This window comes from Vigna unguiculata, chromosome 6 (assembly GCF_037176805.1).
Source record: "Vigna unguiculata cultivar grain cowpea cultivar isolate G323 ecotype 2 chromosome 6, ASM3717680v1, whole genome shotgun sequence".
Classification (NCBI taxonomy): domain Eukaryota; kingdom Viridiplantae; phylum Streptophyta; class Magnoliopsida; order Fabales; family Fabaceae; genus Vigna; species Vigna unguiculata.
The window spans coordinates 49,018,587-49,042,793 of record NC_140797.1 but is presented as its reverse complement, the minus strand read 5'-3'; the positions used below and the strand labels follow the sequence as shown (position 1 = coordinate 49,042,793).

At 29.7% G+C, this 24,207-nt stretch overlaps 2 protein-coding genes across 2 annotated transcripts; one reads left to right on the top strand and one right to left on the bottom strand.

Moving 5' to 3' along the window:
* Nucleotides 1-14,254: 14,254 nt before the first annotated feature.
* Nucleotides 14,255-15,866, bottom strand: LOC146885954 (uncharacterized). The gene has a single exon (XM_085674453.1). The coding sequence runs from the start codon at nt 15,747-15,749 to the stop codon at nt 14,475-14,477; it is 1,275 nt and encodes a 424-aa protein (XP_085530579.1). The 5' UTR covers nt 15,750-15,866; the 3' UTR covers nt 14,255-14,474.
* A 2,628-nt stretch (nt 15,867-18,494) lies between these two features.
* On the top strand, nt 18,495-22,877 carry LOC114187937 (serine decarboxylase-like). Its single transcript, XM_028076365.2, has 6 exons — nt 18,495-18,633; nt 19,325-19,677; nt 20,969-21,200; nt 21,288-21,481; nt 21,570-21,706; nt 22,187-22,877. The coding sequence occupies exons 2-6, from the start codon at nt 19,350-19,352 to the stop codon at nt 22,751-22,753; spliced, it is 1,458 nt and encodes a 485-aa protein (XP_027932166.1). The 5' UTR covers nt 18,495-18,633; nt 19,325-19,349; the 3' UTR covers nt 22,754-22,877.
* The last annotated feature ends 1,330 nt before the right edge of the window (nt 22,878-24,207 follow it).

Here is a 24,207-nt window from a genome sequence, read left to right as displayed (position 1 = left end):
AGTTTTTGTTGTTATTTTATTTTTATCTTATCTTACTTTTTTTTTGTTTTATTATATTTTGCTTTGGTTTATACTTATTTTATTTTTTACTTTCACCGTTATTTTATTTTACTACTTGTATTTTCTTTTTCTTTCTCTTACGAGTTTAAAAAAAGGGAAGTGATACATTAAAAAAAAAAATTTGACAAATTTTGACAAACTACTAAATAAAGTAAAAAAGTACTATTTTTATTACTTCTTTTTAATTAAAAAATAAAAATAAAAAGTTAATCTACTTTAATCCTATCTATAGAAAGTTTGTAAACTTTGTTAAAATATTTTTTGTCAAAACCTTATTTTCCTTAAAAAAAATGCAACACAAAAGAAGAAGAAAAAAAGAAAGTAAGGTACAGTAAGTTGCTGTTATTAACATTTTTGGAGAAGCTAGTTCGCACATGATCCGCATAGGCGAAACTCCGACTCTTTTCTGTTTTTATTTGTGCTGGGTTGTCATGGGAGAATGAATTTGTGTGTGATTGGAAAGATGAAACGTGAATATTTGGCCCTGGCTCCGGTTTGGTGTGAACGGAGATTCTCTGTTTTTTTATTATTTTGGTGCAGATAGAGTATGAAGGTGATTATGGGTGTATGATAATGGTGAGGAGTTACAGTGATGCCTGCGGTGTTGATGAAAATGAATATAGAATGGGTCTGTGTCCGAGTATAAGTGGCTGATTCAAGGGTCAAAGTGTTGGCGGATTATGAACGATGGTGATGGAAAAAATGAAGAAGAAAAGTTTGATATTGGATGAAGGTATGAGTCTGTGCTTGAAGATGAAAGCCGAAAGGGATGGTGGCACTGGTTAGGACTGAGTGTGGGTGCTTAGTCGTTGGTAAAGAACAAGAGTGAAATATGATGCTGCTGTGAGTTAAAGATGAATGTTGTCAGGTTGCAGGAGAATGAAAATGGAGATGATTGGTTTCGACAAAGGTGAATGAATGAAAGAAGAAAAATGACGCACACAACAGATTCAATGAGCCAAATAAATGACACGCAATATACGACCACATTCTCAAGCACACAATTGCATCAGTTTAATCTTAAACATTCAAGCACTTGAGTATTCAGAGGAAGTACCTAAGTACCTACCTTGCAGTCTTTATCAGTTGGTGGCTTCACCTCTCACAGTTCTTTCCTCCTTGGCTCGCTCGTTTCTCTCCCTTTCTCAAGTGCTATTCTCCCGTTTTATATTCTTCTTCTGTAATCCTCTCTATTCAAGGTCTCTCCAGAGAGCATCGCCTTCTCCCTCTGTGTTGCCTTTTCCTGTGTGTTATCAAACTGTATTTTTGAAAGATTGTAAAATCCTCTCCCCGGGTGTTAGGAAATTGTCCTCCTTCAAACGGCTCTCTCCCTTTGTCATGCTAGTTTCCCATTATATGCCCTGTTTGAATTTTCTTGTCAATGATCAAAAGGTACGAGGCAAGTTATCTTCCAGCCACCCCAACATTTCTCTTTTGTCCAAGACCCAAAAGCACATAAGAAACAAAATTTGAACGTGCATTTGTTGCGCCAACAGGGAAAGAACGGGAAATGATACATTAACAAAAAAAATTTTGACAAATTTTGACAAACTACTAAATAAAGTAAAAAATACTATTTTTATTATTTTTTTTAATTAAAAAATAAAAAGTTAATCTACTTTAATCTTATTTATAAAAAGTCTGTAAACTTTGTCAACGTATTTTTTGTCAAAATCTCATTTTCCTTCAAAAAAAAAACGCAACACAAAAGAAGAAGAAAAAAGAAAAAGAAAAAAGAAAGTAAGGTACAGTAAGTTGATGTTATTAACATTTTTGAAGAAGCTAGTAACGTGCGCTCTATATTTGGTCTTTGGGAGAAAGGGTGGCCTCCTGTCTGAAGCAGAGAAAAATATTTCCTTGTTTGCGATCCAGAGAACGAAAAAGAGGGAAAGGAGAACCATTGGCACCATTAAAAAAAGTCTCCAGCAGGTACGCACTGCATCAACATAACTGGTTTTGAGAGCACTTGCATGAATAATATAACTGCTTTTGTGTTTAGATAGCTATGTGTTATCTGTATGCAAAAACATTCTCCATTCACCATTTTCTCTCCATTCACCTTCAACAACCTCAAATTCACCAAATAAAACAGAAAAAACAAACATTACTCACTGCTCCAACATTTTCACAACAAAGGGCAGAAACAACTGCCGCCGACATCGCAGGCGGCAAATCTGAGTTTCGAGCGGAGGAGCATGGCCGCACGACGGTGATAGTGCTCCACATGTAGTGGCTTAAGTTTGAGTTGAACATTATTTTTGCTTACACACGCGCATCATTAATTTTATAGTACCACATTTGGTCCGGATAAATAATAAAATAAAATTGAGTTAAGAAATAATTAGAAAGAAAAGAAAAAAAAATACAAAAAAGAACACAATACAAATATGTATATTTTTATTTTCACTTTTATCTTATTTTTTAACTTTATTTTATTTTGTTTTATTTTTATTTTATCTAATTTTAATTTTAATCTTTTTTTTCTTATTTTATTTTTTATTCTTTATATATATATATATATATATATATATATATATATATATATATATATATATATATATATATATATGAAAAATGAAAAATGAAAATCAACGACATTTGCACTGGTATCCTTTTCTGGTCTAATTTGTTATATAAACCACGCACTAAAGCGCACTGATATGAACCATGCACTAAGCTAGACATATTAATATACTATAAACTACACACTAAGGGGCACAAATTTAATTTACTATGAACCACGCACTAAAGCAGGCGAATTTAATCCGCTATGAACCATGCACTGAGGCGAACAAATTTAATCTGCTACAAATCTCAGAGGATGAATCACCGAATTTAATTCACTATAAATCACGCACTAAAGCACACAAGTTTAATCCACCATAACTCACACACCAATGCACAAATATTTAATCTGCTATAAATCACGCACTAAGGTGCACAAATTTAATCAACTACAAATCATATAGTAAAATGCAAAAATTTATACAGTCCATTTATACATCGCACAAACATTAAGAATTAAATATTATTATAGTCTCAATGTCAAAGGTCTTACAAACATAATACAAACATAAAATCTAACCTAGATGATAGTTTCAATGTCAAAGGTCTTACAAACATAATAGAAACATAACATTGCTGATACGGCCATGGATATCCAACATCCAATTACAACCGTCATGCAATGCTTGAAGTATGACAACTTTCTAATCTTTCCTTCTTTAATACCAAGTATCAGCAGAGCCAAAGTGGTAATTCCAACAATGACTATTGTTCTAGGTATAAAATTAACAAAGAAAATGGCTAGTATAAATGGTATTATACTACCAAAAAATACCCCACGGTTAATAATATCATAATTTTAAATAATTTATACTTATTTTGTCGTTGATTGTTGCTTTTTCTATTATTTTTACGTTTTTTACTAAGATATTCAACCATCGGAGTTAGGAGAGTTGTGGTTACTAAAGAAGTAGAACTGACTCTTGTCACATCATCATTTATGCTTCTACTAATAACCTGACTGGTTATGAGTGCACCAATCTGAGCAACCCCTTCCACCATTTTTCTCCAAAAGGCTTCTTTTACATCATTTCTTTTCTTGTTCTGTTGTACCTGTAAATATAAAATCAGATAAGTATTCCAATTAAGAATATAAAAATAAATAAAAAAATTAATTGTAAAAAGATATGTAACTTTGATGAACTTTTAATCATGTTCATGCATTTGCATACAGTGTTAGATTTTTCTGTTGAGATATGTCAAATATTGTATTAGTTATAATTTAAGCGTATATATATATATGATGTCCTATTCTTTGAAATAATATATTAGAATTATTCTTTACATCTTTTTTATATTTTCTCTGTTTTAAAAGCATTTCACAACATCAATGAAATTTATTTATCTGATTTTGCTGTTTTCTGGTTTAAATCTAGCTAGATTACCAATTTTCAGTTTGATAGAGTCTTTAATTGTGTTAATTCACTCATGCATAGATAGTTTTAAACCATTTTTCATGAAAAGGGTTTGGTTAAGATCAATTTTCAGAATTACACCCTAGTGAGACTCGAGCCATGATGAATTTATTCTTTGTATGATACAATCCTGTTTTCTAGTTTAACTAGAACTTGTAATGACTTAGTTGTCTTGGTTACAACTCTTGAAGTGATTTTAGGCCATTCTTGTTCTTTGGCTACTTCACCATACATATATACCTTGAATCATTTTATGATATAGTCTTGAAGCTTTTGCAACTTAAACTTACTAATTATTTTATGAACATGTTTCCAAAACAAGTAATAAAAATATATAATGAATATTTACGATTAAAAATGTTATTTAATTGTCATTGTCTAGTTTATAAGATAAAAATAAATTGCATTACTTACCCTTTGTAGACGCTGATTGATTTCTTCAAGGTACATTTCTTTCCACTCCAATTCTTCTCCTAGCCTTCCATGATCTATCATAAACTGCAAATTGAAGTAAATATTATAAAATGTATAATTTACAATAAAAATATATATAAATAATCATTTCAAGTCAGAAAAATATTTATATACTTGTAAGTTCTAATTTGTTTTTAATTTTGGATTTGAATCTTTAGAGAATATTTTCAAATCTGTTTATCGGTCCTTAGACCCCAAATTTATTTTTGCAGGGAAGAATATAAAAAACCGAATGCAATCTATATGTTTTTGTTTTTTTTTATAGATCTAGTTTGTGTTTATATATTTAATATAATTATTTTGATTGTTGTGTATCTATTATATCTTTTTTATTATGTAACAACTAAACATAAAGAAATAGGTAACAACTTTTCATAAAATATATTATTAACTTGTCATAATGTGTGATACTTACTTGTTCTAAGTGTTCATTAACACTCCCGTACATTCTCTTTATGTCATCAATTTGAACTTGAACTTCTTCTTTTTCTAACTCCACCTGCAAATTAAAAATATTAATAAAAAATATGATTTACAATAAATAAAATACATAAACACTGATTTCAATTCTAAGAAATATCTAAATATTTGCAATTACATTCAACTTAATATGAGTGATATTTCAATTAAAAATAGATGTGGAGCTGGAAATCAAGTAGCAGATCATCTGAGCCGTATAGAAAATTCAGTGGATCCTGATGAGTTTTTATATTCTGTTCTTATATTCAGTGGATCATCTTGATGGAGGCTAAAGCCACAAAAGCTAATGCCAAAGGAAATAATTAGTGATGAAGGATCCTATTTCTGTAATCAGGTTGTTGCTGCACTATTCAGCAAGTATGGATTAAAACATTAGAATATCCACTCCTTACCATGTACAAACAAATTGGATATATCCCTTGCTGTTGCAATTCATAGAAGTAGATTTTAGTATAATTTTAGCTTTAAAATTTACTGGTTTATTAACTTATTGATGAATTTGGTACATTTTGGTATTGATTTTCGGTTTTTCTTGTTATTCTGAGTTGCTAATATGTTTTTCAGCGTTGCTTTGTCATTTTAGACTTGCTTATATAGATTTTTAGTGTTTTTAGGTGAGTTCTTAGAAATTGCACCATTATACGTTCACTATTATGGTTTTGAACTAACCATGGATCAGTAGAAGTTAGTCTGAGTTGATTAGTTCTTAGTATATTGTTACATGATTCATTCATTCATTTTGAGCAGTTTGTACAAGATAAATGAGTTTGCAAATCAGATTTGACAAACTATTCCCTTTGTGAGACTTGTCCCTATTTTTCATTCTTTTGTGATTTCAGGCATGTAGGCTAGTGCTACAGAACTTGTGATGACTCTTTTTACATTGATTGGTTGGATTCATACTCTTGAAAGGACATAGACATAGGCCATTTTTTATGTTAGCCACTACCCAAATAAATAAAGACTACCCTGCACATAAATCCATTCCACTGACTTTGACAGGTTTCACTGGTTTGGTATTTTTCCAAGCCATTTGCATGCTCTCATGGGTTTTTAGACTACTAATTCTTAGTTTTTTTATATAGATTGAAGAAATCCAATGTAACAGTGCATTGGTATGCCACAAATACACACAGACAGAAAGAGTACCTCCACAAAACTGGTGCCCAACCAAGTGTATAGATATGATGACACCAGAAGAGGCATGAACAGGTGTCAAACCCAACGTTTCACACCTCAGAATCTTTGGCTCATTGTGTTATAAGCATGTGCCTGATCGGTTACCACGTGACTGGTGGATACAAGTTGCTTGATCCAGTTTCAAATTGATGAATCAGGCAGCTGGACCTGGAGAACCGCTAAAGAAGAATTGAGTACTTCCAAAGTGTTATTTGAAGATGAAAATCCAGTGGAACAAGAAGCACCTATTGTTGTTGATGGTGCTAGAAGATCAACTAGAGTTACACAACTCCCATCCCACCTTCGTGATTATGAGCTTTTTAATGACTCAGCTGTGTGGGCAGCTGAGTCAAACTGATGGAGAAGATGAGGGGAAAATACCACATTATTTTTGTTTACACATAGGTTAGTACCATGTTTCGTCCGGATAAATAATAAAATAAAATTCAGTTAAAAAATAATTAGGAAAAAAAATACAAAAAAACACAATACGAATATATATATTTTTATTTTCATTTTTATCTTATTTTATTTTTATTTTATTTTATTTTATTTTATTTTTATTTTATCTAATTTTAATTTTAATTTTTTTATTCTTTTATATATATATATATATATATATATATATGAAAAAGGAAAAATGAAAATAAAGACATGTGTATTGGTATCCTTTCCTGGTCTAATTTGTTATAAACTACGCACTAAAGCGCACTGATATGAACCATGCACTAAACTAGACACAGAGACAGATCAACCAAGGTACAGAGGGGTGTTGTAGCCCCCAACTTTTTTTGAAATTTTTTTATTTATGTTATATGAAAATTATTTTGTTTTTAATTTTTTAAATTATGTATAAGAAATTTGATTTTTTGAAAATTTTTAAATAATAAAAATATATACTGGGAATTGATAAGAATTAAAATAGGTACCTTTTTATTTATTTTATAAAATATAACATTTAATGCTAATAAATAATAAAGCATAAAATTAAATTTAATAAAAAATAAATAAATTTATTAAGATATTTTTTATTTTCTCTCACACTGTTTTTTGAGTTTCTCACATATTGTATCCACTTTAGACTTTTACTTGTTTTGTTTTCTTTTGTTTATGAAGAAAAAAGGAAGTTAGAACAAAAATTCATTATTTGTGCTCTCATTTTTGTATGCTTTCTTCTATTATTGAAGAAAAAAGTAATTCTTTTTTTCTCAATTAATAGTAAAATATTAGTTTAATAATTAATATTATTTTTTATCTTACGAGCATTTGGTATATTCATTTTTATAAATATAGAAGAAAAAAAAATGCACTAAATGTTTTTTAATAACTGGTTTTTAATTTTTTAATTGTGACTTGATTATCATATATATTTTTTATTAATTACATATCGCAATTTTTATTTAGATTATGATAAATTATCTTTTAGTATTTTTTTTTAAAACATAAGTATATTGATGAAGAAATGAAAGAATAAATTAATTATTTAAAAAGTGATAAAATGGAAGCTACAGTGAAGAAGAAAATAGAAAAAATCAATCTTTGACAAAAATAGGAAATCAATTACATCTACTTGATTGATTTTTTAATCCGTCTCGTCTTATTTTAACTCTTCTTGTTTCTACAACTATATCAAAAAGATAATTTTCTACAATAAAAATTATCAAAATAAGATTGCAAAATAAAATTGAAGATGAATTTTTTTGCTAACGATATGATTATTTACATTAAAAACAAAATATAACTAAAAATTTTAGTATTGATTCAATTATTATTGAGTTCAATAATCTTACGGATCCATAATTAAATATATAAATTTTAAGTGTATTTTGGCACTCCACAAATGTCGAGCAAGATCCACCACTGGCTAGACATATTTAATCTGTTATAAACTACACATTAAAGGCGCATAGATTTAATTTGCTATGAACCACGCACTAAGGCAGACGAATTTAATTCGCTATGAACCATGCACTGAGTCGCACAAATTTAATCTGTTACAAATCTCAGGATGAGTCACCGGATTTAATCCACTATAAACCACACACTAAAATACACAAATTTAATCCACCATAAATCACGCACCAGTGTACAAATATTTAATCGACTGTAAATCACATACTATGATGCACAAATATAATCAACTATAAATCACATAGTAAAGCTGGGAGAAGAACACCAAGTTAGTTCTGGGAAGGAACCAAGTTAGTTCTGGGAAGGAAGAAGTTTCAAGAGGTATATTCTGAACTTCTGGCATTTTCACATCTCATCACGCACCGCACATCACCTTCATCTTCATCTTTGTCTCGTCACACAACTCACTTTCATCCCACCATCCATCCATATTTCACTCTGAAATGCGAGAACACCAAAATCTCACAAAACACATTCAACCTCTCTTCCGGCCTTCATTCATTTTTACATTTGGAAGACTGAAACCTAGTTTCGGGATTTAAAAGATGGAATATAGTTTGAATAAAGTGTGAAAGGTCGAAGAAGATGATTCCAGGCTCCAAAAGCACTGAATGTTTTCAAAACAGGGTCTCTCCTCTCCGTCCCTTTCCATCATGTATTTGGAATAAAAAATACAAATTTTCAAATAAAAAAGCCAAATGCATAGTCAAAAAATTGTAATAAATGAACTTAAATATGGTAATTTAACTTTAAACATGATAGCAGAGTCCAGACGCAAAGCTCTTATTACACTGTGAGTTGATGTGAAACATTTGTCTGCATTGAATTCGGTATCATTGCATGGTGTAATTGCATAGTGGCCTTGCTTTCATTAATGCATAGTGATCTAATATTCTTTTAATATAGATTTATAGTTTATATTATATTATATATATATATATATATATATATATATATTAAAAGTCATTTAAATTTAAATATATCATCGACCACGCCGTCTCATATATAGTTTTAATAATTTTTTATTTCAGATAATCTTTTGAAATAATTAGAAAAATAAAATGTAGTGATACCTGTCTGAATATCTGCATTATCATATGCATAATCTTATATTACATATACCTTATTCTAAAAAACAATAGTAGTCATTGCTCCAGCATTTTCAAAACACACCGAAAACCAACAAAGTGACAGAATCAGAAAAGAAAAACAGAGAAAGGGTAGAAGAAATCGTCGGCGGCTATTGCCGGCGGCTAGTGTGAGTTTCGAGCGGAAGAACATGGCCACACGATGGTGATAGTGCTTCGATACCACATTTTATCCGGATAAATAATAAAAATAAAATTAAGTTAAAAAATAATTTGGAAGAAAAGAAAAAAAATACAAAAAAAAAACACAATACGAATATGTATATTATTATTTTCATTTTTATCTTATTTTTTAACTTTATTTTATCTAATTTTAATTTTAATCTTTTTTTATTATTTCATTTTTTTATTCTTTTATATATATAAATAAAAATGAAAATCAACAACATTTGTACTGGTATCCTTTCCTGGTCTAATTTGTTATAAACCACGTACTAAAGCGCACTGATATGAACCATGCACTAAGCTAGACATATTTAATCTGCTATAAACTACACACTAAGGCGCATGAATTTAATCTGCTACAAATCTCAGGATGAGTCACCGGATTTAATCTACTATAAATCACGCATTAAAGCGCACAAGTTTAATTCACCATAAACCACGCACCTGCAGTGCACAAATATTTAATTTGCTATAAATCACGCATTAAGGTGCACAATTTAATCAACTACAAATCACAAAGTAAAACGCACAAATTTATACAATCCATTTTTACACCGCACAAACATTGAGAATTAAATATTATAATATTATTATATCTTAGAAAGGAGACTTCTTTCTACACCCATTGTTTTCTTCTCCACCCTCAACTTTTAGAGTATTTTCAATTTTACCCAAAATATACACGGGGTGTATGTAATTCGTTTGAGTTCTGAATTAGATTTGAAAATCTTGTATGTGTGATATGAGGTATGTGAAATTCCTATTTTAAATTTGATGTGTTCAATAATTATTTTTAAGTTATGGTAAAATATATTTGGATATGATATTAATCAGCTTAGATGGTAACTTTCCTCCAAATGATGTAAAGACGGACAAACATACCTTAGCATCCAATTTATGATGTTACGTATATGCTGTATATGCTTTTTGTATAAGAGAAGAGAAGAGAAGAATGTATGATGATTAAGAAAAAGGGAAAAGTATATATATCAAAAACTGATTGAGTGTTCTTTTATCTTACTTTTATTTTATTTTATTTTATTTTATTTCTTTTCATTTTTATTTTATTTCAATTCATATTTATTTTCATTTTTTACTTTTATCTTTATTTTCATCGTTATTTTATTTTACTTTTTGTATTTTCTTTATTTTATTTTCTTTTTCTTTTTCTTTCTCTTACGGATTTTAAGAAATGCAACACAAGAAAAAAAAAATAAAGTAAGGACAGAAAGAAAATTGATGTTATTCAAATGTTTGAAATCAAGCAGAGATTTTTCAAATTCTTGCTGGACTTAAGTATATTAATTCATTTCCTTATTAGTAGTTCCTTTCCTTATCTGAGGATGGTCTTCTGGCACCAATCTGAACAACCACTGATTATACACACTAAAAGGTGAAGCCAGTAACTTGTTACACTCTATATGTGGTCATGTGGTCGTTGGCAGGAAGGGCGGTAAAGGGTGAAAGAAAGAACATCATTTTCTTTCTGCACCCTATAATTTTTGGAATTTATTCTCTAAGTACAATAAACAATTCTAAAAATTATTTTTGGGAAGCTTTTTATGGGATGAAAGAGGAAATTTAATGGGGTATTTATCCATGATTAGGGATGTCAAAAAAATTCGTATCCGCGAGTATCCGTGGATAAAATCTGCAACAGATAAAAACAGATATTAAAACTGGATACCCGCTACCCGCGGGTATGGGTATTTTTGATACCCGCATGTTAACGAGGCGGGTACGGATATCATAGTATCCGTACCCGTGGATACCTGTACCCGCAAACTTACATCCCTTAACATTCTTCTCTTTCCTTTCTTTGACATTGGTCATATACATCAAACCTTATTTGACAAAATATACACCAAGGTACACTTATTTACCTTCCACCTCTGTCTAATGTCTAATAAAAAATTAATATTTTTATTTGATTTATCTCAATTTATATTATATATTAAAATAAAAATACTTTTTTGGAGGTGTTGAATATATATATATATATATAAATAAGCGTAAACACAGGTGCTATCGCGTTTGTGTGTACGTATTTTTTGAATTATATTAATAATTAATAATATTGTAATGTTATTAAGTTAATGAACAAAATAAAAGTATATTTATAAAAATTAAAGTGAAATGTATGGAGAAAATATGAGAAAAATAATTGTTGATGAATAGTAGGAGAAAAAAGAAGAAGGAAATAAGTAAATAATTTTATAAAAATTTGTAAAAGTAACCGTTAATTTTTTAAAATTTAATAAATAATTAAATTGTAAAGAATAAAGTTGAAATTATAAAATGTTTGAGGAAATCCCTTATTTATATATATATATATATATATATATGTATATATAAATAAAGGGAAAAATGTGGTATTTATGTCATTATCCTTATTAATGCATGCCCAGTTACATAATTTATTTTTCTTTTTTCTTTTTATGGTGTGATTTCTGAAAGTAATTGTATATAATCGAAAAAGGTGTGTGGACACCATCGTTTTTTTTAAATACTATTTGGTTTGTATTTTTTTAATTTATTATAAAAAATGTTGAAATTAAATTAAATTTTTATATAAATTTTATAATGATATTTTTATTAAAAATCATATTTTTATTAAATAATTTTTTCTTATAGTTAGTTTAAATTTATAATGAAAATTTTAAAAGAAGAGACCAATTTTGGATTTAAAATTATAAGAGGTTAAAAATCACGTAAAGAAATAAAAACTACATAAAAATATCATACAATATTATATTAATCGATTATATTATTTTATTTTTAATTTTTTAAAATTTTAAATCAATGATGTTAATCTTTACTTTTAAAATTTTTATTTTAATTTTAAATCAACTTTAACTCTAAATTAAAAATATGTAATAAAAATATGAATTTTAATAAAAATATTAGTATAATATTTATATAATAATTAAATTTGGTATTAGTTTAGAGAGGAAAAATTGTTTCATTTTAAAAACAAATTGGTTTGAATTGAACAAAAACAAAATATGTGAACTAAATTGAATATCAAATACAATGTTGACACATAATACAATGTTGCTTGACACATAACACAAGTTTGACTTGACTTGACAAGTGAACATTTCTTTAAATAAAAATAAAAGTAAAAAAAAATTATGAAATAATATGTGACGACTATTATTCATTGATGAACACTATTCATTGTCCATTAATTATTTAAACGATCATTAATTACTTAAGCATCGTAAGTAATGATCAAATTAAGTAAAATAGACGAATATTAAAATGAATTAGAAAAATATATATTAACACCAAATTAAAAAAAATTAAGTTTACGGTAATAAATTACAATAAAAAAATTATTTATTTAGATGTATATTCCAAATAAAAATGATCATGTTCCTCCAATATTTCAATCTAACTTTAAATTTAGCTACATTTAAACATATTTAAATAATTTACTAAATTTAGCCAAATACTTTAATAAAAAAAAGGTAATGTCATTAATTATTTTTAGAGTATTAAAATTTGATCTATAGTGAAACTATTTTTTTACTCAGCTTTTTTTTTTTAACTTCTGATCAAATTTATTGTAAAATTTTAAAATATTAATATATTATTTTAATAATAATTTTGAAATATAATGCAATTCATTCTCAATTTATTTATGTCAAGATATTTAAGATGAATTTAATATATTTTCCTTTCTTGCATCTAAAGACTACTAAAAAATCGTTTATTTCTTGTAAATTTTATTGCTACAAAAAAAAAAAATTGGCAGAAAAAACATGCACTTTTTCATGTGAAATGTTTTTCCACAAAAAATATTTTCGGATACATTTTAAAACAAATTTCATTACAAATACAATCCATTCACATACATACTTATTCACCATCTTCCTTTCTTCTTTTTTTTTTTCTTATTTTTAGTCTAATGAAATTCCCCTTCTATTTCTTTTAAGATATTTTTTTTAAAGTGTTAAAACTAGATAGATTTTAAAATTCAGAAAAAAAAATCTAAAAAGTATAATTCTTTTAAGAAATCCTCGATTGACCAATCCAAATTATATCAAATTTTATAATTATATATTTCAATTAGATAATTAAATTATTATATGATTATCTATCTAAGAGCAAATATTAGAAAAGATAATTAGTGTGAGATGAGATCATATTAAAAATACAACTGATTGGTCAAATCCTACTTAACCATTTTATATATATGGTCAATGTAATCACATTTTCAAAACTGCAATATTTTCCAAAGCATTAAAACAAGTAAAAAGATGAGTAAGGAATTGATAGATAAGACGGACGAAATCAAGAAAGAAATCTAAGTTATAGAATAGCGTCCTTGAGGTGCCAGTAAAACAGCCAACAGGTGTGATATGAATTACTATTATCATTTCAATATATATCATTTCAATATATATGACATCAATGAAATTAGTAATACTTATCATTCTCACTTTTTCCCGTTAAGGTAGTAGTATTGAAATCTGAAAATATTAATAATTAAATAAGAACAAAATGTATTGAAAATTAAACTATGAAGGGTACACAGTCTGCAAAATATTTTCCAAAGCATTAAGTAAAACGATAAATAAGAGATTTGATAGGACGAAATCAAGAAAAAAAAAACCTAAGAAATAAATCTGTTATGGAATAATGTCTTTGAAATGCCAGTAAAGTAAAACAGTTAACAGGTGTGCTATGAAGTACTATTTTCAGCCATGTGTAGCTTATCATTTCAATATGTCATCAATGAAATTAATCCTAATACTTATCTTGTCATTCTTGCTTTTTCCAGTCAACTTTAACGTTCTTAAAACAAAAACTTTATTCATTTTTCATACGAAAGCAGAAGAGAGGCCACAATGTCAAAAATGATAACAGTCATAAAAGATATCAAAGAGCTTTTTTAGGTTTTAACCAAAATAAGAGAAAAAAAAAAAAACTGTAAATCTGTTCCCTCCTAGGATGGCTTCTAAAATATCCACTTTCACAAACAAACATTGAATGACTGAGTGCCATGGAACCCCAATGTATGTACAATCCTAACTCATTCTAACAGATTTTGTGCTAGCTAATTACTATCTCAGTTTGATTTCAAACTACAATTTCTCCTACTATACTTCAAGAAATATCGATCTGGTTGCCCAATGCATAGTTTTTCCCTATGCAAAGCAGAATCATCTTGCTTACGATCAAGTTCCATGCCACTATCTTCACTAACATTTATTATCCTGTCAGAACAACTTCCCTCCCCTTCCTTCTGCAGCTCTTCCCCGATCCCTTCACCATCAGATTCAGCTGTGGGCTCACCAACTTTTGAACCAGTTTCCATGCCACTTCTGCCAATACAGAGAACATTCAGACCAGTTGAAGAACCACTATCCAAAGATCCTACAGAAACCAAAGGCTCACATAAAGATTTACAAGAGTCCGCTAATAGCTTATCATCACAGGACACTTCATGCTTATAACGATAATCGGTATTCCTTGAGTTTGATGTTTTGCAAGACGAATCAACACTAGAAGACAACATCATAGGAATATCCAGGGAACTTGTATTCAATAAGCAGCAACTCTTTGATATCCTAGGCAAACAATTAAACTGCGGATGCAACTCAAAAGTCAATTCAGAGCCATCAAGAACTTCAAAAGCATCCCTCTTGAGAAGCGGATTCAAACCACACTCTTCCTTATTTGCTACTAGACCCAAAGCATTGTTTGCAATTTCAACCGCCCTTTTCGCCACCAAAGCTTTCTTCATTGCCCCCTCTCTAGCCCTAGCAGCTGCTTCAACCTTCTCCCCCACCACTCGTTTTGCGTCCTCAACCAAATCCTCCATTGACCTCTCCAAATTTTCATCGGGAAAAACCCTAGAACTACCCTTCTCTAGTATAATCCCACCATTTTCACCACCCATAACTCTTCTTTTTCTTCTTCTGGAAAGCTCTAAGTGTTTAGGAATCCAGCAATCCACACAGACAGAAAATTCAGAGCCCACAGAAGCATAGGACCACGGAGGAGCATTTTTGTATTTCAAAAAACAGGTTTTGTGAACAGAACGCTGACATTGATTGCAACGATATGATTCAAGAGACATTCCATAAAAACAATAGGAACACATTTGGGAAGATTCAACGGAAGAAAAACAATTCTTGCATAGGAGAACTACACGCCATTCGCTATAAAGGGTTCGGAGTCTGTTCTTACCGGAGCAGACGTCAACCTTGAAGCCACACGCATGACATTCGGTTAAGTTGGGCAAATCCCTAGTTTTTTTGTGTGTCGGAACGGAGTCTGAAAGATTTTCAGATGACTCTGGCTGCACCTCTGTTCGTTTCTTCGATTCGAGGAGCTTCATCGCCGGTGAAACTCCTATTATTCAGATCGAAGCTTCTGATAGGGAAATAAAATGTCTAGGGTTTTCACATTTTTTAGATTTGGGGGTCCTCAATGGATTTGGAAACAGCTTTCACGCGCTATCATTGCGAGTAGCAAGTTTTTCCTTTCTCCTTACAGAAAAAAAAAAAAAGTAAATACCCAGTTAACCAATTGCTAAAATTTTATAAATACAATTAATTTACTATCTTCATGAACTTAAATGAAAAAAAAAATAGTTTATTAAGTATGTAAAACATCTTTGAACTTCCTGCCTTTGATTGTCTATGTTAAATTTAATTTATTTTGACTAGCAACTAACAAATTAAATAAGTATAAGCATAATAGGAACCCACCAATATATAATAAAACATGGAAAAATGTATTTTTCATATACTATCTTACCTTTGGTTATTCCTTGTTTCTTATATCACCCAATAATAAATAGTTTCTTCGATTATTTATTTTAAAGTGTCATTGAAAATTGTTTAAAGAAAATAAAAAAAAATAAAAAAATATTTTACCATTATAATATTTATAATATTTTATTATTTTATTATTTTCATTTATATGTTATAATACATGGATATATGTGATATAAGATTAAGTAAAAAATAGAGATATAAACACAAAAGAGGTATTAAGGTGGTATTGAAATCTAATAATAATAAAAATAATAATAATAATAATAATAATTAAATAAAAACAAAATGTATTGAAAATTAAAAGGACATAATGAGAAATAATCAAGGAACATAAATTATAAATACTTGTACATGAACATTTTCGTACATAAGTGATACATGTCAAATTTTCTATATAGGTATCTTCATTAGAGTCATTTACACCATCTTAGTAAGTTTACTAAGTGACTTCCTAATTAAATTATGTTGATATGATATAAAATTTAATATTTGAATCTTGGTAAATAATATTGACATGTATAAAATTTAAAATTATGAATCTTAAACAATAAAACAGTAATCATAAAAGTAAAAAATATTTTAATATTTTAGAAATATATATTTTTACAAAAAAAAAATAGTTATAATATAAATTTTATAAAATGACTGCATTTAAGTAAAAAGTTACAAAATAAATAAGATATTAGAGCTGATATAAGTCTTTATTTATCGGTGGAAATTGTAATTAATATTTCTTCGAAATTTTGTTTCAATTTAATTTTTTATTTTAGAAATGCATGATTTAGTCATTTTAATCAAATTTTGTTAAATTTATTTAATATTTCAAACATGTTTTATGATAGTATCTAAGTTTTTTATATTTGACATATTTTTTCTTCCATATTAATCGAGAAATGCTATAAAACAAGTTTAAAACATTAAATAAACTTAATAAAATTGGACTAAAGAATAAAACTTCACACACTTTTAAAATTGAGTGAATATAATAATTTAAAACTTAGAAAAGAAAAACTAATTATTATTTTTACTAAAATTAAGAAATAAAAAAAAACATTCAACCCTTAAATATAATATTATTTAGAGTTAATTAAACATTAATAAACATATATGAGTATATTTGAAGAGTGGTCTATACTCTAATTATATTTTACTCATCGCAGACATATTGTAATATTTTTAGTTTTTAGTTATATAATTCTGTAAATCATTTATTTATATAAGCTAAAATTAAGATTATAAATATAGCAACCTCACAAAAATTATATATAAAGAAAACAGAAAATAAACAACCTAGACAGTATAAATAACCAATGTAAGGTGATTCAGTCCTTACTAGTCAATAGATGATTGCTCCCGACAAATAATATAGGAGGATACTTATTCTAAAGTCAATGTCAAAATCCATACAAGTTTAAATGGTAAACAAAACAATAATAATTTTTTCTCAAACTATCAATGATCATACAATCTCCTGTTGCATCGCTTTTGAAATGTTTATTTTTGTGTGTATTTAATTTATTCGTGTATCTATGAAAAACTAAAAAAAGAATCTGGTGGATGATTTTTTATGAAAGCAACATGTTTTGAAAGAGAAAAGCAAGCAAAAGCATCAATTTTCAGCAGGGCATTAAGTTACATTTGTGAACTGGTTCAAGGATTTTTACTAACTTAAAATGAAATTTAACTATTAATAAATATTAAACATTATTTTATTATCTTAAAATTCAAATTTTATATAAAAAATTATTTTATGTAATTTTCAGACCAAATACATGTTTAAATTAAATTCAAAACCGAAACACATCTAAGTTTTTCATTTTTTATATTAAATTTACTATTATTTGTACTGATTTTTACATTCTCATTTTTTTTCTATCTCCTAAGATTTTTTATTTTTGGAAATGATGTTGCAAGGTAATTTTAGAATCTAAAAAGTAACCAAGGATAATTACAGACCAACACACCCGTGTTTTATATTATATTATACAATTTAAAGAATAAAAAAGAAAGTAGGAGATTCTATCTTGTACTTATTATTTATATTTTATAAGCAAGGACTTCCTACAGTTAAAAAGCACCTGCACGGCGGTGCAGTTACGATCTAAGGATCATTATAATTTTCATAGTAGACTTTTAATCATATATATAAATCGAAGGGTTGAGATTTCGTGCGCCTGAAACAGCAACTGCAGGGAACTCATTTGCATAGATTCTAAGATCTTTGTAGGGACAATGGAGAAAAAATGTGGTCCACCTCAGACTCATGCCTGTGGGTAGGGTAGTCAGTTGAAGCGCGTGAAGGAATCTGATGCAGGTATAAAAGGAGGGAAGTTCAGTGGTGCTACTCCTTTTGGCCCGCATTATTGCATCTCTCTTGTGCCAGAGGCCGAGTCTTTCGCCGTTTCTCTCTTTCCTTTGTCGATTCCAACGCTTCTCTTTGCGGTTAGCTCTTCTTCTTCATGTTCTCTCAGATCTATCATCTTACTTCCATTTACGTCTTTTAATTTAACTATGCATGATCTCCTAATGTATTAACAATATTGTGTGCCTATTCTATTCTCCGTATCGTGTTTCTGCATTTTACCATCTCTCATTGCTTAGATCGTTGTTCTCTCAGCTTGCATGTGCTGTACACGTGATTATGCTGTGATTCTGTGAAGCCATAGGTCATAGCAAAAAGTCCTTGCTACTTTTCCAGAGTGTTTGAGGAATACGCGCTGCTTTAGTTATGGCTTTAAAGACGTGGTTGAATTATCTTCTGCTGATTGAGCATTTGAATGTTAATCTTTGTTTTGTTATTGGTGGCTGAGTTCACAATGATGACCTAGAATTAATTCTTTTGAATATGTGTATTCAAAGGAAAATTAAATAGATCTGTGTATAAATGTTGTTTTGCATTGACGGTTCCGTCTCCTTTTGCGCGGTCTTGTTTTGTCTTTGATTGATAGAAACTGTGCGGTTCGGTAGGTTGTGTTCCTTAAATCTATACACGGATTTGAGTGATGGCTTGGTTTCATATGTGAAAACTCGGTTTCTCACATCTGTCTTTGGGCTAATTGGTCTTTTGCTTTATCTTTTTTTTAGATTTTAGTTCTCATTTTTCTAATTTGCTCTTGCAATCCATTTATTTCAGGTGCTTTCGTGTTGCTGATAAAAAAATGGTTGGGAGTGTTCACACTTTAAATGAGGACTCGAGAATCAACGGAGCAGTTGAACCGTTGCCTGAGGATTTTGACGCAACAGCTTTAATCATGGATCCTGTACCTTCTTCACTTGTAGACAATGGCAGTGTCAATGAAGAGGTGCAGATCAATAAGGGAAAAGAGAAAAGACTAATAGTTCTGGGAAGAAATATCCATACCATGTGTCTGGAAGTCACAGAGCCTGATGCAGACGACGATGTTACTGGGGACCGGGAAGCTTATATGGCTGGTGTGTTGGCCAGATACAAAAGAGCTTTGACTGAAAGGACAAAACATCATTTAGGTTTGACAATATTTGCTCTTTTGGTGATCTTATTGCTTTTTGACTACATTTACGTACGTTTTTTACAAAATCAATCCATACAGATCTTGATACTGCTTTTGATTTTCCCCTTGGGATTTTGCTTAATTTACGAGAGGTTTCACACTCTGATTTATGACTAAGCAATTGATATACGTATGTGGTAAATTCAGTTTGCTTATTGCTGGTATCAACCTAACCTAGCACTACCAATCACCAATTAGCACTGAACCTGTACTTCTTTCTTTAGCTCATCTGCTCCCATGTCATCCTTTGTTCGGCTCATGTTTCTCTTTTATCTGTAGCGGAAATCCCAGCATGTTCTTGTCATAACTCTGGAATTCATTCAACCTACCTGCGTAATCCAGGTGTCACAAACAGTGTTTTAGAGCCCGGGTAGCAGGACAACCTCTATTCTAAGGATTTTCATGTAGTGTATAATGTAAACTCTATACATATATAACAAGACTCTTCACATAACGATGCATTAGATGACAATATGCTAGTCCATAAAAAAACTATTTTCTTACTACAACTTTTGTTGTAATTGTCATAGCCATAAAAATGATCTCCTTAGAATTAGAATCATCTACACGTAAATCCTATGTGTATTCTGAAGTCTGGATTTACTTGATGGTTTCTAACTCTGAAAGTCCAAGACCTTGATGATTTTCATAAAAAAAATCTTGAGAATAAATTGACGCAATATAGGAGATTCCAGTGTGTGGACGTAAATTCAAGTCCTGAATTTTCAAATTGAGATATTTTGATATAATATTCTTGGTTTTTCAAGGATTTTTGGACCTGTGCCAATTTAGTTGGGTGATTATTCCCTCATCATTTTATACTTGGGTAGATAATCTTTCATTTCCAAGCTTTAGGAAGCACTCTTGATTGTGTCTATTGCAGTGTTTGATACTTTTGATAATTTGTGGCTTCATTACATAGTAATCTGTCTTCTTCTGGAGCTAAATACTACCTGATTTTGAAGTCTGCATGTTGATGTTTTATTACCTTGGAATGAATTTACAACTTCCTCAATGTAATAGTAATACACTTTGCCCTTGTTTATATTTTGTTATATTCTTAGAGTGAATTGATAACTTCCTCGATGTTATTTCTGAATTATCTTGATATTGCCTTGGTATACCATGTTCACAAACACACAGTATTCAAATAGTTTTATCAGGATTATGCATAACTTTTGTTGCCCTCTTCAATTACCCTCTAGAGTTGAGTATAACTCGTTAAATTTATGAAAAACTTATTCCAGGGTACCCCTATAATTTGGATTTCGATTATGGTGCACTCTCACAACTTCAGCATTTTTCCATAAACAACTTGGGAGATCCATTTATTGAAAGCAACTATGGTGTCCACTCCCGACAGTTTGAAGTTGGTGTTTTGGATTGGTTTGCCCGACTGTGGGAACTGGAGAAAAACGAGTATTGGGGCTATATTACAAACTGTGGTACAGAAGGAAATCTCCATGGCATCCTTGTTGGGTTAGTTTTAGCTAGTCTTATTTTGTTCATCTTCAAAATTTGGCAAGGTTGTAAAGAACATCTAATATGGTTATATGACTTGTGCAGGAGAGAGGTTTTCCCACATGGGATTTTGTACGCCTCACGAGAGTCACATTATTCTGTTTTTAAAGCTGCTCGAATGTACAGAATGGAATGTGTGAAGGTTGATACTCTTTGGTCTGGGGAGATTGATTGTGATGATTTCAAGGACAAGCTTCTTCAAAATCAGGACAAGCCAGCAATTGTAAATGTGAACATAGGCAAGTTTCTTAGTCATTTCTTCTCTCTCTCCCATTCCCTTCCTCTTTACCTTGTTCATTCTAACCCTTACAACTGAAACAATTGCAGGTACAACTGTGAAAGGAGCTGTGGATGATCTTGATATGGTCATAAAGAAACTTGAAGAAGCAGGATTTTCACAGGACAGATTCTACATCCATTGTGACGGGGCTTTGTTTGGTCTCATGATGCCTTTCGTGAAACGAGTATGTGAAGATGTTACTATAAATTGTTTTAACTTGTATGAGATCTAATGATGGGATTTTCATCTGTTGTCCTTATTTGTTCCAATAGAAAATCGTGATGTGTTCTTATACTTGTGTTCTGGTTTAATGGTTTAATTTTCATCATTTTGGTTCTTCCTTGCGTAACCTGTCAATTTTCCGGTGGCTCATTTTGTCTTATATTTGTGCTTTTGCTATAAAGTCATAATTTTAATGATAGCAGAACGTCTATTAATGCTTATTGATCAACCCACTTTATATAAAGTATAAATGTGACTGTCACTATTATTTTACATGCCCATGAAACCGTATCATTCCGTTTCCATTTTAAAGTCAAGGAATGCTTATTTTGTTATATATTGGTTATATTTAGAAATAGGCAAGATTAAAATTTCATGCTTCTTGGTCAACCCATCTTGTGTGAACCTCACCATATTCTGCATTTGTTGTATTTGCTTTCAGGCTCCAAAAGTTACTTTTAAGAAGCCTATTGGCAGTGTCAGTGTTTCTGGCCACAAATTTGTAGGTTGTCCCATGCCTTGTGGTGTGCAGATAACAAGATTGAATTATGTCAATGCTCTCTCTAGGGATGTGGAGTACCTTGCTTCTAGGGATGCCACGATCATGGGTAGTCGGAATGGTCATGCTCCCATATTCCTTTGGTATACCTTGAATCGGAAAGGATATAGAGGTTTTCAGAAAGAAGTTCAGAAATGCTTGCGAAATGCACACTACTTCAAAGATCGCCTTGTTGAGGCTGGGATTGGTGCAATGCTTAATGAGCTGAGCAGCACGGTTGTGTTTGAGAGGCCACATGATGAGGAATTTGTACGCAAGTGGCAGTTAGCATGCAAGGGGAATATTGCACATGTGGTGGTCATGCCAAACATCACTATTGAGAAGCTGAATGATTTTCTGAACGAGCTTCTGGAGAAGCGTGCTACCTGGTTTCAAGATGGGAAGGATCAACCTTACTGTATATCGTCGGATGTAGGTGAAAAGAATTGCCTTTGTGCTTTGCACAAGTAATTGCAGCATCCAATTCAGAGTTTGTTGCTGTAGTTGATTTTTGGAGTGTTATGCAGTTTACTTGTCTTTGTTCTCAGAATTTTTATGTTATTAATAACATTTAGAATCTTCTTTGCTGTCCGTACTCTTATGCCTTAATTGTTATTACTTTTTCCGCTACTTAGCCTGTTATCAACATTGGTTTCGTAACCCGAGTAAAAGCTAAAACAAAAGGATAAAAGATTTAATGTCTATGTTTGGTTTATCTTTAAGTCACAGATAAAACAGACATATATATATGAAAAAAAAATCGTAATTTGAATTTATTATCATATTTTTTTGTCTCTTAATGCAGTGAATTCTTGAGAATTTGTTTAGTTTGACGAGAGTTGTCTTGTGCTGTATTAGTTGCTTTGTCTTAGGGCTTCAGAAGGAAAAAAAAAAGAAAAATTGTGGTGGAGAGGGAGAAGGTTAGGGAAGAACAGAGCTTACACCAGTAACATGAATTTACTTATCTTACAACTTTTTATTATGATTTTTCTTGTCTAAGATTACATATCAGTAAGTACCCTTTGGATTATAATTGCGTCTTCTCTCGTTCCAGGAACTAACATGAAATTTTATCATATATATAATTTCATGTCAATTTTATACATGTAATGTAAATGAAGTGCATCATACTATCAGCTATGTAAAGGTTGGTACTAAATTGAAAATGATTCTACATGAGAGCAATTAGTAAAGATCAAAATTAACCATGCCTTTATACACGGGGTAGGTATACATAATTGTTAATTAATTTACTATTTTTATATTTTTAACTGTTTCGTTTTATACATATATTTTTTATTTATTTTATTATACATATATATATATATATATATACATATATATATATATATATACATATATATATATATACATATATATATATATATACATATATATGTATGTATATATACATATATATATACATATATATATATGTATATATTTATATATATATATATATATTTATATATATATATATATATATATATATATATATATATATATATATATATATATATATAAAAGGATTGACATAACACTGTCACAAACCTTCTAATTCCAAAGTATCAACACGCAGAAAATACTCGCGTTCCGCTGAAGAAAAATAAAGGAGCATCAAACTTGGAAGTAACAAAAACTAACTTCCATATATATGAACACTTACTAGTCCACAAATTCCGAAGCACGAGTTATCAACGAATTTCTGTTTAGTTATTTATCACTGTTTGTCTATTGTTAAGTGTCTGTGTCGCTTCATTTATGAGCATAATTGAATTATATTGTTAAAATTCCCTATGTTTGAACTTTGTTTTTTTTTTTACCTTGATTTATGAGAAAAATATTCTTAGTATTCAAATACAAATGAGTAATTAAGTTGAAATTTTAACTCTTTTGCTTATTGTAAATGCAGAGAGAGATCAAGT

Excerpts from the sequence above, each read along its gene's own strand:
- LOC146885954 (XM_085674453.1), bottom strand. The coding sequence starts at position 15,749 with ATGAAGCTCCTCGAATCGAAGAAACGAACAGAGGTGCAGCCAGAGTCA.
- LOC114187937 (XM_028076365.2), top strand. The coding sequence starts at position 19,350 with ATGGTTGGGAGTGTTCACACTTTAAATGAGGACTCGAGAATCAACGGA. Across the intron at positions 21,201-21,287 it reads CTCCATGGCATCCTTGTTGG|GAGAGAGGTTTTCCCACATG; the intron begins GTTAGTTTTAGC and ends TGACTTGTGCAG. Across the intron at positions 21,707-22,186 it reads TGATGCCTTTCGTGAAACGA|GCTCCAAAAGTTACTTTTAA; the intron begins GTATGTGAAGAT and ends ATTTGCTTTCAG.